This window comes from Pongo pygmaeus, chromosome 21, assembly GCF_028885625.2.
Source record: "Pongo pygmaeus isolate AG05252 chromosome 21, NHGRI_mPonPyg2-v2.0_pri, whole genome shotgun sequence".
NCBI classification, from domain to species: domain Eukaryota; kingdom Metazoa; phylum Chordata; class Mammalia; order Primates; family Hominidae; genus Pongo; species Pongo pygmaeus.
In genome coordinates, this window is record NC_072394.2 from 30,364,034 (window position 1) to 30,377,270 (window position 13,237).

The 13,237-nt window shown below is 46.2% G+C and overlaps 1 protein-coding gene across 5 annotated transcripts in view; it reads left to right on the forward strand.

The window, feature by feature from the left end:
* DNAAF9 (dynein axonemal assembly factor 9) overlaps positions 1 to 13,237 on the forward strand; it is a 160,045-nt gene that overhangs the window by 106,251 nt on the left and 40,557 nt on the right. For all 5 annotated transcript variants that reach the window (XM_054467962.2, XM_054467963.2, XM_054467966.2 and 2 more), the window contains exons 22-26: positions 3,273 to 3,419; positions 4,497 to 4,585; positions 6,832 to 6,933; positions 7,207 to 7,324; positions 11,221 to 11,309. In XM_054467962.2, the coding sequence (XP_054323937.1) occupies positions 3,273 to 3,419; positions 4,497 to 4,585; positions 6,832 to 6,933; positions 7,207 to 7,324; positions 11,221 to 11,309 (545 nt within the window). The remainder of the gene's footprint in view (positions 1 to 3,272; positions 3,420 to 4,496; positions 4,586 to 6,831; positions 6,934 to 7,206; positions 7,325 to 11,220; positions 11,310 to 13,237) is intronic.

Here is a 13,237-nt window from a genome sequence, read left to right on the forward strand (position 1 = left end):
GGGCGGATCACCTGAGGTCAGGAGTTCGAGACCAGCCTGGCCAGCATGGTGAAATGCCGTCTCTACTAAAAATACAGAAATTAGCTGGGCATGGTGCTACGCACCTGTAGTCCCAGGTACTCAGGAGACTGAGGCAGGAAAATCGCTTGAACCCGGGAAGCGGAGGTTTCAGTGAGCCGAGATTGCGCCATTGCACTCCAGCCTAGGTACCAAGGGCGAAACTCCATCTCAAAAAAAGAAAAAAAAAAAAAAAAGCCAAGCATGATGACGTATGCCTGAAGTCGCAGCTATTTGGGAGGCTTAGATGGGAGGATCACTTGAGCCCAGAAGTTCAAGGTTGCAATGAGCTGGATTGTACCACTGCACTCCAGCCTGGGAGACAGAGCAAGACCCTGTCTCTGAAAAAAAAAGGAAAACAAAAGTACTAAATGTTAGCTGTAGTTGGGTTTAGGTGATGGGACTTTCGATTAATTTTTTTAAAACTTTCTTCTCTGTTCTATTTTTATAATTTTTTTCAAAATGAGTTGCATTTCTATGCCCTACCAATGAACAGTCTGATAAAGATATTAAGAAAACAATTCCAGGGCCAGATGCAGTGGCTCAAGCCTGTAATACCAGCACTTTGGGAGGCCAAGGCAAGTGGATCACTTGAGTCCAGGACTTTGAGATAACATGGTGAAACTCCGTCTCTACAAAAAATTATTATTATTATTATTATTATTATTATTATTATTATTATTATTATTATTATTTAGATGGAGTCTCGCTCTGTCACCCAGGCTGGAGTGCACCCAGCCTCAAAAATTTTTTAAATTAGTGAGGCATGGTGGCAGGTGCCTATAGTCCCAAGCTACTTGAGAGGTGAAGTGGGAGGATCGCCTGAGCCCAGGAGGCAGAGGTTAAAGTGAGCTGTGATCATGCCACGCTGTGCTCTAGCCTGAGCAACAGAGTGAGACCCTGTCTCAAAAAAATAAAACAATTCAATTTACATTAGCATCAAAAAGAGTAAAGTACTAAGGAATAAATTTAACCAAGAAAGTGAGAGACTTGTACACTGAAAACTGAAAAATATTGCAGAAAAATTAAAGACAACCTAAATGAAGGAAAAACATCCATGTTCATGACTCAGAAGACTTAATATTAAGACAATACTGCCCAACATGATCTACAGGTTCAGCGCAGTCCGTATCAAAATCCCAATGGCATTTTTTGCAGATAGGAAAACGCTGCCAGGCGCGGTGGCTCACACTTAACAATTCCAGCACTTTGAGAGGCTGAAGCGGTCGGATCACTTGAGGTCAGGAGTTTGAGACCAACCTGGCCAGCATGGTGAAACCCTGTCTCTACTAATAATACAAAAATTAGGCAAGTGTGGTGGCACGTATCTATAATCCCAGCTACTCAGAAGGCTGAGGCACAAGAATCCCTTTAACCTGGGAGGTAGAGGTTGCAGTGAGCCGAGATTGTGCTACTGCACTCCAGCCTGGGTGACAGAGTGAAAACTATGTCTCAAAAAATAATTAGGAAAACCCATCCTAAAGTTCATACAGAATTTATAGACTATCAAGGGACCCCGATTGTTTAAAACAATCTTGCAAAAGAAAATAAAGTTGTAACACATACATTTTCTTATTTCAAAACTCACTATGAAGCTACAGTGACCTAATAGTTTGCTGCTGGCAAAAGGTCAGGCATATGGACCAGTGGACTAGACCCATGGAGAGCCCAGAAATAAACTTTTGTATGAAATCATTTTTGACAAGGATGCCAGAACCATTCAATGTCAAAAGGACAGTCTTTTTAACTAATGGTGCTGAAAGGCCGGGCGCGGTGGCTCACACCTGTAATCGCAGCACTTTGGGAGGCCAAGGAGAGCAGATCACTTGAGGCTAGGAGTTCGAGACCAGCCTGGCCAACATGGCAAAACCCCGTCTCTACTAAAAATACAAAAATTAGCTGGGTGTGGTGGGTGGACGCCTGTAATCCCAGCTAGTTGGGAGGCTGAAGCATGAGAATCGCTTGAACCCGGGAGGCGGAGGCCAGTCAGCCAAGATGGCACCACTGCACTCCATCCTGGGCACAGGTCCCCTGAGTGGGACCCTGTCTCAAAAACAAACAAACAAAAAAGGTGCTGGGAAAACTAGATACCCGTGTGCAAAAGAATGAAGTTTGACCCTTACTTTTTACCCTGTACAATAAATTAACTGAAAGTGGATCAAAAACATAAACGTTAAGAGCTAAAACAATATGCAATCCCAGCACTTTGGGAGGCCGAGGCGGGCGGATTATGAGGTCAGGAGTTCGAGACCAGCCTGGCCAACATAGTGAAACCCCATCTCTACTGAAAATATAAGCATTAGCCGGGCATGGTGGCACGGACCTGTAGTCCCAGCTACTCGGGAGGCTGAAGGAGGAGAATCGCTTGAACCCAGAAGGCGGGGGTTGCAGCGAGCCAAGATCGCGCTTTTGCACTCCAGCCTGGATGACAGAGTGAGACTCCATCTCAAAAAAAAAAAAAAGAGAGCTAAAACAATAAAACTCTTTGAAGAAAATACAGGAGAAAATCTTTATGATACTGGATTTGGCAATGATTTCTTGGATGTGATACCAAAAGCACGGACAGCAAATGAAAAAATATGTAAATTGGACTCCATCAACATTTAAAACTTCTGTGTATTAAAGGACATTATCCAGAGAGTGAAAAGACAATCCTCAGAATGGAAGAAAATATTCACAAATCATATATCTGATAAGGAATTAATATCCTAGAATGAATTTTGAGATGACATTCTCAGTTTAGGGGAAAAAAATCCAGATTAGGGGTGGTGGCTCACCCCTGTAATCCCAACACTTGGAGAAGCCAAGGTGGGAGGATCACTTGAGACTAGGAGTTTGAGACCAGCCTGGGCAACATAGAGAGCCCCTGTCTCTACAGAAAGTTTAAAAAAATTAGCCAGGCATAGTGGCATGTGTCTGTAGTCTCAGCTACTTGAAGGGCTGAGGTAGAAGGATCACTTGAGCCCGGGAGTTCAAGGCTGCAGTGAGCCATCACACTCTAGCCTGGGTAACAGAGCAAGACCCTGTCTCAAAAAAAAAAATCCTTTTATTTCCTATATCTCCTGTAAGTAAAGCACATCTATACTGAACCCCAGTGAACTACATAATGTGACAATAATTGTACTGAAATTGATCCTGTGTGTTCTGGCAGTAGTTGTGAGTGCTGTAATTGTGCAGATGCTCTTCTTGCTGATGCTCCCTCCTTTTCGCTTTAGGATTCCACCAGTACTGTTGCTGCTGTTCTCATAGACTTCAAAAGCTCATTGCTTCCTCACCTCCCAGTTCATTTCCATGGATCAAGCAATTTTCTGATGATTGCCCTTTTTCCCAAATCGAAGATATACCAAGCATTTTACTCAGAGGTAACATCAGTCATTATTCAGCAAAACTACTACTACTTTTTTTTCCCCCTAGCAATTTAAATGGTAAGGCATCATCTTGGGGCTAACAGTGAAGTGATGAGAGGGAGTTAGGAGGGCTGGCTGGTGTGGGGTGACTGCTTCTAATCCCTTCAAGTTGTGGAGTGGTGCTGTTGGCAATGAGAGGTGAGAGCCTAAAGAAACTGAACAAGAGGGTTTTTAGCCTTTAAGAAAAATCTACTTTGTCCTTTAAATCCTAATTAGAGTTATCTCTTATTTAGCTACTTGATTGAATTGTTGGGCCCTACCTACTGAATTAGTGTTCTTTTTGCCACCCTATACTCTCCTTCCCCATGGGTCAGTCCCTGCCCTTGCGAATGGTACCACCTGGTAGGCTGCACATTATAGGTGCTCAGCACAGATGGCATAGATGAGGGAGCTTACAAGAATGATACGACCCACTTAGAGACTAAGCAATAGCCAAAGCCAAACTGATGGCCAGCCTCATGACTAGTGGGAATTCTTGGAAAGGTGTGATTACAGCAGCTTGTGAGGGGACAGTGTTCCTCCCTCAGGTCAGATTCGCAGACCATAGAGGATGCAAGAGTTGACCTTGGCTATAGAACAGCTTCTCAGCCCAGTCTGTGTCTCCCAACTTCGCTGGACCTTTTTACCTCCTTGTGCTTGTCCTTTCAATCTGGGAAAGTAAAGACGGCCCTTTAGGTTCTCTTCAGCCATCCCTCTGCCTCTTGGCAGGAGTTACTTGAACCACTCCTTTCTGTCTCCCTAGAGGAGAACATGCCTCTGCTGCGAGGACAGTGTTACTCGACCCCTTTCTCCTTACTTCCTGACCTCTCAAGGAGCAGAATCCCTGGGGGAGTAACCCAGAAAGACATTCTGGTTTTTAAAAATACAGAACAAAATTGCTTCAGGCCTCTATTTTTGAAGCAAACTTGTTTGTTATAGTCATTTTCTCTGCAGTGACAGTCTAGATTTTCAACAACCATCAAATCCCCATGTGGGTTCCATATCCTGTTGTTGGGTTTAAAGTGTTCTTTGCTCAAATTCTGTTTTGTTTAGGTCTTCTCCCTCTGGCAACAGCAGGATAACTCAGGGCTCTCTTTAAAAGTGATCCAGGAAGATGGATTATCTGTGGAACAAAAGAGATTGTAAGTGGCTGCTTCAGTATTTGTGCTTGCTTCCCTAGGCTTTGTGGGTGTGCTCTCTCTGCAGGATGCCTTGCATTATGTAACACAGGGGTCTTGGCTTCTGAAAGGGTCAACACAGACATTTCAATGCTGCCAACTTGCAGGTAGCCGGTGCCCTTGGGGGAATAGAAGGCAAGAGAGGGCCATGTGCAGTGCCTCACACTTGTAATCCCAACACTTTGGGAGGCTGAGGCAGGAGGATGAATTGAGCACAAGAATTAGAGACTAGCCTGCCTGGGCAACATAGTGAGACGCCGTCCCTACAAAAAATAAAAAATTAGCTGGGTATGGTGGCACATGCCTGTAGTCTCAGCTAGTCAGGAGGCCGGGGTGGAAGGGTTACTTGAGCCCAGGAGTTCAAGGTTGCAGTGAGCCATGACCATGCCACTGCACTTCAGCCTGAGTGATGGAACAAGACTCTTTCTCAAAAAAAAAAAAAAAAAAATGAAAAAGGTCCCCACTACCAGGAGCCGGTGTGACTGTGAGGGGCCGCGTCTCATAGCCCTGACCCGGGCCAGGCATGGTGTTGGGCGCCGGGCCCTTCTCACCTGTCTCGGGGGGGCCCAGGGTCTTACTCTGTCAACCAGGGTAGAGTGCAGTGGTGCGGTCCTGGCTCACTGCAGCCTTGACCTCCTAGGCTCAGATGATCCTCCCACTTAGCAGTTGGGACTACAGAGGTTGCAGAACTTGAAGCTAATTTACCTTGTACATGTAAAGTGCATTTTCCTGATCCAAACAAGTTTCACTGTTTTCAGCTAACAGTAACATCAGATGAGGGTTACTACCAGGGTGGAAAATTTCAGTTTGAAACCGAAGTTCCCCATGTGTACAACATGATGCCTCCCAAAGTGAAATGCCTGACCAAGATCTGGCACCCCAACATCACAGAGACAGCGGAAATATGTCTGAGTTTACTGAGAGAACATTCAATTGACGGCACTGGCTGGGCTCCCATGAGAACATTAAAGGATGTCGTTTGGGGATTAAACTCTTTGTTTACTGATCTTTTGAATTTTGATGATCCACTGAATATTGAAGCTGCAGAACATCATTTGCAGGACAAGGAGGACTTCCAGAATAAAGTGGACAACTACATCAAGTGTTATGCCAGATGATAAAAGGGAACTATTGCAGGCCCATGGACTGTGTTACAGTTTGTCTCTAATGTGAAACAGCAAGAGGTAGCCCCACCTCCCATCCTCACGCTCCCTCTCAGTCCCCTGAATTGCCCCAGTCCTGTGACCATGTTGCCCTGAAGAAGACCATCTTCATGACTGCTCATTGTAGATGGAGAATTCAACATAAGTATAGCAAGAAAATCTGTTCGGGCTCCTTAAAAAAAAAAAAAAAAAAAAGGTCGGGCGCAGTGGTTCATGCATGTAATCCCAGCACTTTGGGAGGCCGAGGTGGTGGATCACCTGAGGTCAGGAGTTCAAGACCAGCCTGGCCAACAAGGTGAAACCTCATCTCTTCTAAAAATACAAAAACTATCCAGGCATGATGATACGCGTCTGTAATCCCAGCTACTCAGGAGGCTGAGGCTGGAGAATCTCTGGAACATGGGAGGCAGAGGTTGCAATGAGCCGAGATCGTGCCACTGCATTCCAGCCTGGGTGACAGAGCCAGACTCTGTCTCAAAAAAAAAAAAAGTGGGGGGCTGGGTGCGGTGGCTCATGCCTGTAATCCCAGCACTTTGGGAGGCCGAGGTGGGTGGATCACGAGGTCAGGAGATCGAGACCATCCTGGCTAACACGGTGAAACCCCGTCTTTACTAAAAATACAAATATAAAATTAGCCGGGCGTGGTGGCAGGCACCTGTAGTCCCAGCTACTCGGGAGGCTAAGGCAGGAGAATGGCATGAACCCGGGAGGTGGAGCTTGCAGTGAGCTGAGATCACGCCACTGCACTCCAGCCTGGGCGACAGAGCAAGACTCCATCTCAAAAAAAAAAAAAAAAAAAAAAAGGAGAGGTGAAACCACCGAAAATCAGAAACTCATGGTATTATCAAGGGATTTCAGGCCAACCTTTCTATGTGGACGTACCTGTCATCATGCACTAACACCTCATTTTGTTTAAGTCTGAGATGTGTGTTTTGGAAGAGTTGACTCTGTCACTGGACTCTGGCTTGAAAGCATCAGAACCAGTTGTGTAAAGTGTATGTGCTGAAGGAAGATGGACTTCTAATCTGTGAGCTTTTGTTATTCCAGGCACTCCAGTGCACAGAAGCTCTTCAGTGCCCTGAGCCAGCCTGCTGGGGAGAAACGGAGTTCCCTAAAGTTACTCTCAGCCAAACTCCCAGAGCTGGACTGGTAAGCTCTGGTTCTGTTTATAGATGTTTAATATTCTGGCTTTTGAAATGTCAGAAACCTCAATGTTGGTCCTTTTAAGCTCCTTTTTTCTTGTAGTTTCTTAGAGATCACTGTAAAATGTCGCAGTAACACACTGTACACAATTTTATTCTCTAGAGAGAATCTCTCCAAGGTTTATTTTTCAGCAATTTGAGTAAAAACTTTTTCATGTGAGTAGGCACCTTCAGGAAAGGCTAGGATGGTAACATAATAGCATTGTCTTTGTGTTTTTAGGTTTCTCCAGCATTTCACCATCAGCAGCATTAGCCAGGAGCCTGTGACACGGACCCATCTTCCTGTCCTGCTGCAGCAAGCCGAAATCAACCCTACTCACAGAATAGAAAATGACAAGGTAGAGGAGCTCACCAAATATGCTGGGAATTCACAGGAAGATGATCTTGAGAGCCTGCCCCTGAATCTTTTGTGTCAGTTAACAAAAAGAACTCAGATGGAGTCCCTGTTACAGGACTCTCCACTTCCTTGGATCATGAAATGTAATGATACACATGCAACCTGCTGTATGCAATGACTGTGTCAGGTGTCTACATTAACCCCAGACAAGCCTCATGACAGTGACAAAACCCTAACATCTTGCAATGCCCTTCCCTGGCCTCTCAAGAACATTTAAACTCCTACTCAGTGCTTTCATGCCATCAGCTCTTCCTGATTGTGACAGGAACTTACCTGGCAGTGGTTGACACATTGCACTTGATACAGGGAAGGGCACTCATGTTATTCAGGCCTTGCCGGAATCAGCAGGCTAAAGTGATACTTTATAAACACTATCTTCCCCAGGTGGATTTTTTTTTTTTGGTCACCCAGGCTGGAGTGCACTGGTGTGATCTCGGCTCACTGCAACCTCCGCCTCCTGGGCTCAAGTGATTCTCCCGCCTCAGCCTCCTGAGTAGCTGGGATTACAGGCATGCACCACCACGCCTGGCTAATTTTTGTATTTTTAGTAGAGACAGGGTTTCACCATGTTGACCAGGCTGGTCTCAAACTCCTGACCTCAGGTGATGCGCCCACCCCAGCCTCCCAAAGTGCTGAGATTACAGGTGTGAGCCACTGTGCCCGGCCTCCAGAGTGGATTTTAATCTGCTTCTGCCTCACACTTCCCTCCTCTTGACCCCCTCCCACCGTTCCTTCAGAACCATAAGTCTCTCTTTTTTTTTTTTGAGACAGAGTCTCTCTCTGTTGCCCAGGCTGGAGTGCAGTGGTGTGATCTTGGCTCACTGCAACATCCGCCTCCCAGGTTGAAGGGATTCTCCTGCCTCAGCATCCCGAGTAGCTGGGATTACAGGCATGCGCCGCCACGCCCGGCTAATTTTTTGTATTTTTAGTAGAGATGGAGTTTCACCGTGTTAGCCAGGATGGTCTTTTTTTTTTTTTTGAGTCTTGCTCTGTTGCCTAGGCTGAAGTGCAATGGCACGATCTTGGTTCACTGCAACCTCCGCCTCCTGGATTTAAGCAATTCTCCTGCATCAGCTTCTCAAGTAGCTGGAATTTCAGGTACCTGCCACCACGCCCTGTTAATTTTTTGTATTTTTAATAGAGATGTGGTTTCACCATGTTGGCCAGGATGGTCTCAAGCTCCTGGCCTGGTTCAAACTCCTGACCTCAGGTTATCCACCTGCCTCAGCCTCCCAAAGTGCTGGGATTACAGGCGTGAGCCACCATGCCTGGCTTTTTTTTTTTTTTTCTTTTTTGAAATGGAGTCTCGCTCTGTTGCCCAGGCTAGGGTGCAGGGGCCCGATCTCGGCTCACTGCAACCTCTGCCTCCCAGGTTCAAGTGATTCTCCAGCCTCAGCCTCCCGAGTAGCTGGGATTACAGGCATGTGCCACCAAGCCCAGCTAATTTTTGTATTTTTAGCAAAGGCAGAGTTGCCAGGCTGGTCTTGATCTCCTGACTTCAAGTGATCCGCCCTCCTCGGCCTCCCAAAGTGCTGGGTTTACAGACATGAGCCACCGCGCCCAGCCCAGAACCATAAGTCTTAATAGGCTCAAAGAGGATATTTATTTCCATGCAAGTCTAGAAGATACTCAGCTGCAAAAGGAAATAAAAGCACTAAGCAATGAGAAACATCATTTTTTCCCTTAGGCAAGAGTGTAAAGCCTCTGTTTGTAAAGCATACCTACTTGTTTGTTATATTTTATTAAAAGGTGCTCGCCCGGGCGGGATGGCTCATGCCTGTAATCCCAGCACTTTGGGAGGTCGAGGTAGGTGAATCACCTGAGGTCAGGAGTTCGAGACCAGCCTGACCAACAAGGTGAAACCGCACCTCTACTAAAAATACAAAAATTAGCCAGGCATTGGTGGCAGGTGCCTGTAGTCCCAGCTACTCAGGAGGCTGAGACAGGAGAATTGCGTGAACCCAGGAGGCGGAGGTTGTAGTAAGCCAAGATCGCACCACTGTACTCCAGCCTGGGCAATGGAGCGAAACTCCATCTCAAAAAAAAAAAAAAAAAAAAAAAGGTGCTCTTGGATTGGCCTTAAAGCAAAAACATGTCTGGCTGTATGTACATACGCTGTGATTTGAGGGGCTGAGATCTGGGCACTGAGAAATAGGAACGAAGACAGGGAAGGCTGGATGGGAGGAGGATAAACATGGAGTACTGCCTGAGGGATAGAAAGGGGTACGGTGTAGAGGCCCTGGTCAGAGGGAACAAGAGACAACTTCTGGGTCCTACAAAAGAAGAGGGATTTACGGCCGTCTTCTCTGTGCTGATGTGGGCAGCTCAAGTGATGAGTGCTTCCAGGCTTAGCTTTAGCATAAGTTATTTGTGACTGGGCCTGTCCCAGTGAGTCTTGTGTACTGTGAAATAAAACTTGACAGGCTGGGCTGGTGGCTCATGCCTGTAATCCCAGCACTTTGGGAGGCTGAGGCAGGTGGATCACAAGGTCAAGAGATCGAGACCATCCTGGCCAACATGGTGAAACCCCGTCTCTACTAAAAATACAAAAAATTAGCCAGGCGTGGTGGTGGGCACCTGTAGTCCCAGCTACTCGGGAGGCTGAGGCAGGAGAATCACTTGAACCTGGGAGGCAGAGGTTGCAGTGAGCCGAGATTGCACCACTACACTCTAGCCTGGCGACAGAGCGAGACTCCGTCTCAAAAAAAAAAAAAAAAAAAAACTTACAGAGGCACTTGCCATGCCAAGTCATTTACATAGACCTCCCTCGGTGATGACATGGTTCCTGTCCTCACCTGCCTGATGCCTCCTTTTTCAGTGAATTTATTAAGTTGCTTTGGAATATCTACCTGAAAGGGGACCTATTTTCCTGTGGGTGTATAATAAGGTTAGGACAGTTCAGCCTGGCCCCTCTTCTCTTCCACAATCACAAGTGCTTCACACACACAGTGAGTAAGACTTAGCCCTGGTCGGCCAGGTGCAGTGGCTCACGCCTATAATTCCAGCACTTTGGGAGGCCAAGGCGGGTGGATCACCCGAGGTCAGGAGTTCGAGACCAGCCTGGCCAACATGGTGAAACTCCGTGTCTACTAAAAATAAAAAAATTAGCCGGGTATGGTGGCACATGCCTGTAATCCCGGCTACTTGGGAGGCTGAGGCAGGAGAATCTCTTGAACCCAGGAGGCGGAGGTTGTAGTGAGCTGAGATCACACCACAGCACTTCAGCCTGGGCGACAGAGTGAGATTCCATCTCAAAAAAAAAAAAAAAAAGACTAAGCCCTGACCGTGTGACTTGGAGGGCACAGGCAACCAGGCAGAAGCATCCCCAGCACCACTCTCCTGTCTTCTGCCCTAGTTTACTACACCAGTGTATCCTGGGGCATTTTTGTCCCAGACCTCCTTTCTGCCCAGTGTTTTCCTAAGAAATGTTACTACTGGGGAAAAAAGTCACAATATCCCTGAATGTCTGTTTTACAGAAGAGATCTGTGGTCTCAAGCAGGTAGGTCCTTTAATGCATTGTATTTTAACTAATCTATTCACAATCTGCTCTAATTAGTGTTACTACTCTAGTAAAAATTAAACTAGTAACACTACATTTTATATGGTATTTGCTACATGGCAAGCACTGTTCTAAACACTTTGCTTATGTTAACCCAGTTAATCCTCACATCCACTTTACAATGTAGGTTCTGTCATTGGCCTAAGGTCACAGAGTTAGTGAGAGGTCATACTGAGGTTCACACCCACAATGCTTGGCACCAGAAGTCGGTTCTCAACCTCTTCTTACACAATGCAATGCAGTTGAATTGCAAACCCATGACTTTTTCTTCATGTAGGTAATTATCAGCATTGTAACCGGCCTCCCAGGCTGTCACGCTAGCGAGCTCTGTGCTTTTCTGGTCACTCTGCATAAGGAATATGGCAGGTTAGTATGGCTGCTGCCTCTGCTTTGGGGAAAGGGATTCTAACTTGGGCCTGCCTAGGCACTGGAAAACCTTAGACATGTACTGGCGTTGGTGGGACTGGTATCAGCACGGTAGTCAGCCATTCATTTAATATGCCCTACTGAGCACTTCCTGTATGCCAGGCATCCTTCTGAGTATGAGAGAATACATCATGAACAAACAGACACGAAAATCTCTGCACTTATGGAGCTTACATTCTAGTTTGGGAAGACAAACAGATAAGGAAAAGTATATTAACTAGTGAAAAGTTCTATGGAGAAAATAAAGCAGAGAAGGGGCCGGGTGCAGTGGCTCACACCTGTAATCCCAGCACTTTGTGAGGCAAAAGTGGGTGGATCGCCTGAGACCAGGAATTTGAGACCAGGCTTGGCAACATGGCAAAACCTACAAAAATACAAAAATTAGCCGAATGTGGTGGCATGCATCTATAGTCCCAGCTACTCGGGAGGCTGAGGTGGGAGGATCACTTGAACCTAGGAGGGCGAGGCTACAGTGAGCTGAGATTGCGCCACTGCATCCCAGCCTGGGCAACAGAGTGAGACCCTGATTAAAAAAACAAAACAAAAAAACAGAAAATAAAGCAGGGAAGGTTATAGGAAGTGCAGGTCTGGGAGTGGGGTTTCAGTTTTCTGTTTGTTTTTAGAGATGGGGTCTCTCTCTGTCACCCAAACTCGGGTACAGTGGCACGATCATAGTTCACTGTAGCCTCAAACTCCTGGGTTCAAATTATCCTCCCACCTGACCCTCCCAAGTAGGCAGGGCTACAGGTGTGCACCATCACACCCAACTAATTTTTTTTTTAATTATACTTTTAAGTTTTAGAGTACATGTGCACAACGTGCAGGTTTGTTACAAATGTATACATGTGCCATGTTGGTGTGCTGCACTAATTTTTAAAAAATTTTTTAGAGATGGGGTTTTGCTATGTTGTCTAGGCTGGTCTCAAACTCCTGAGCTCAAGTGATCCTCTCACCTCATTCTACAAAGTAGCTGAGATACAGGCACACATTACTGTGCGCCCAGCTTAGATTCCAATTTTAAATTGGATGGTCTGGGAAAACTTCACTAAGGAGGTGATATTTGAGCAAAGACTTTAAGGAATAAACCATGTAGCTATCTAGGGGAGAGCATCGTAGCAGCAGGTCAAGCAAGTGCAGAGGCCTGGGAGTGCATCTGGTCAGCAGGGAAATTCAGGGTCATGATGGTTATAAAACTTAGGCCTGGTGGATGTAATGATCCTCCCATGAGCACAAGGAGACTGCCTGAGTTCAGATGCAGCTGGAACAGGTTGGCCCAGGTGAAATCAGGAAAATCATTCATCCTTCACTTCCACCTGGCTATCAGATTACTAAACAACCCTTGCTGATTGAACCAGGCGTTTAATATCCAGTCAGTCTACCCCAAAGTAAGGCATCCTGCAGGAGGCCGTAAAGAAATTTGGAAGCCTGAAATTGCCTAGAGAGTCGGCAGTTTAGGATGGGATATTGTAGAGAATGGGGAGACAAATTACAGAGCGATGCTTGGGAAATACGGGACCTCATTTATTGAGTACTAAATGTCTAACCAGTTGCTCGTGTCTAGTGTTTTTGTTCTGTAAAGATTCTGAATTATTCACCCTGCCCATTTATTTTTATTTTTGAGATGGAGTTTCACTCTTGTTGCCCAGGCTGGAGTGCAGTGGTGCGATCTCAGCTCACTGCAACCTCTGCCTCCTGGGGTCAAGCGATTCTCCTGCCTCAGCCCCCCAAGTAGCTGGGATTACAGGCATGCACCACCAAGCCCTATTAATTTTGTATTTTTAGTAGAGATGGGATTTCTCTATGTTGGTCAGGCTGGTCTTGAACTCCCGACTTTAGGTGATCTGCCCACCTCGGCCTCCCAAAGTGCT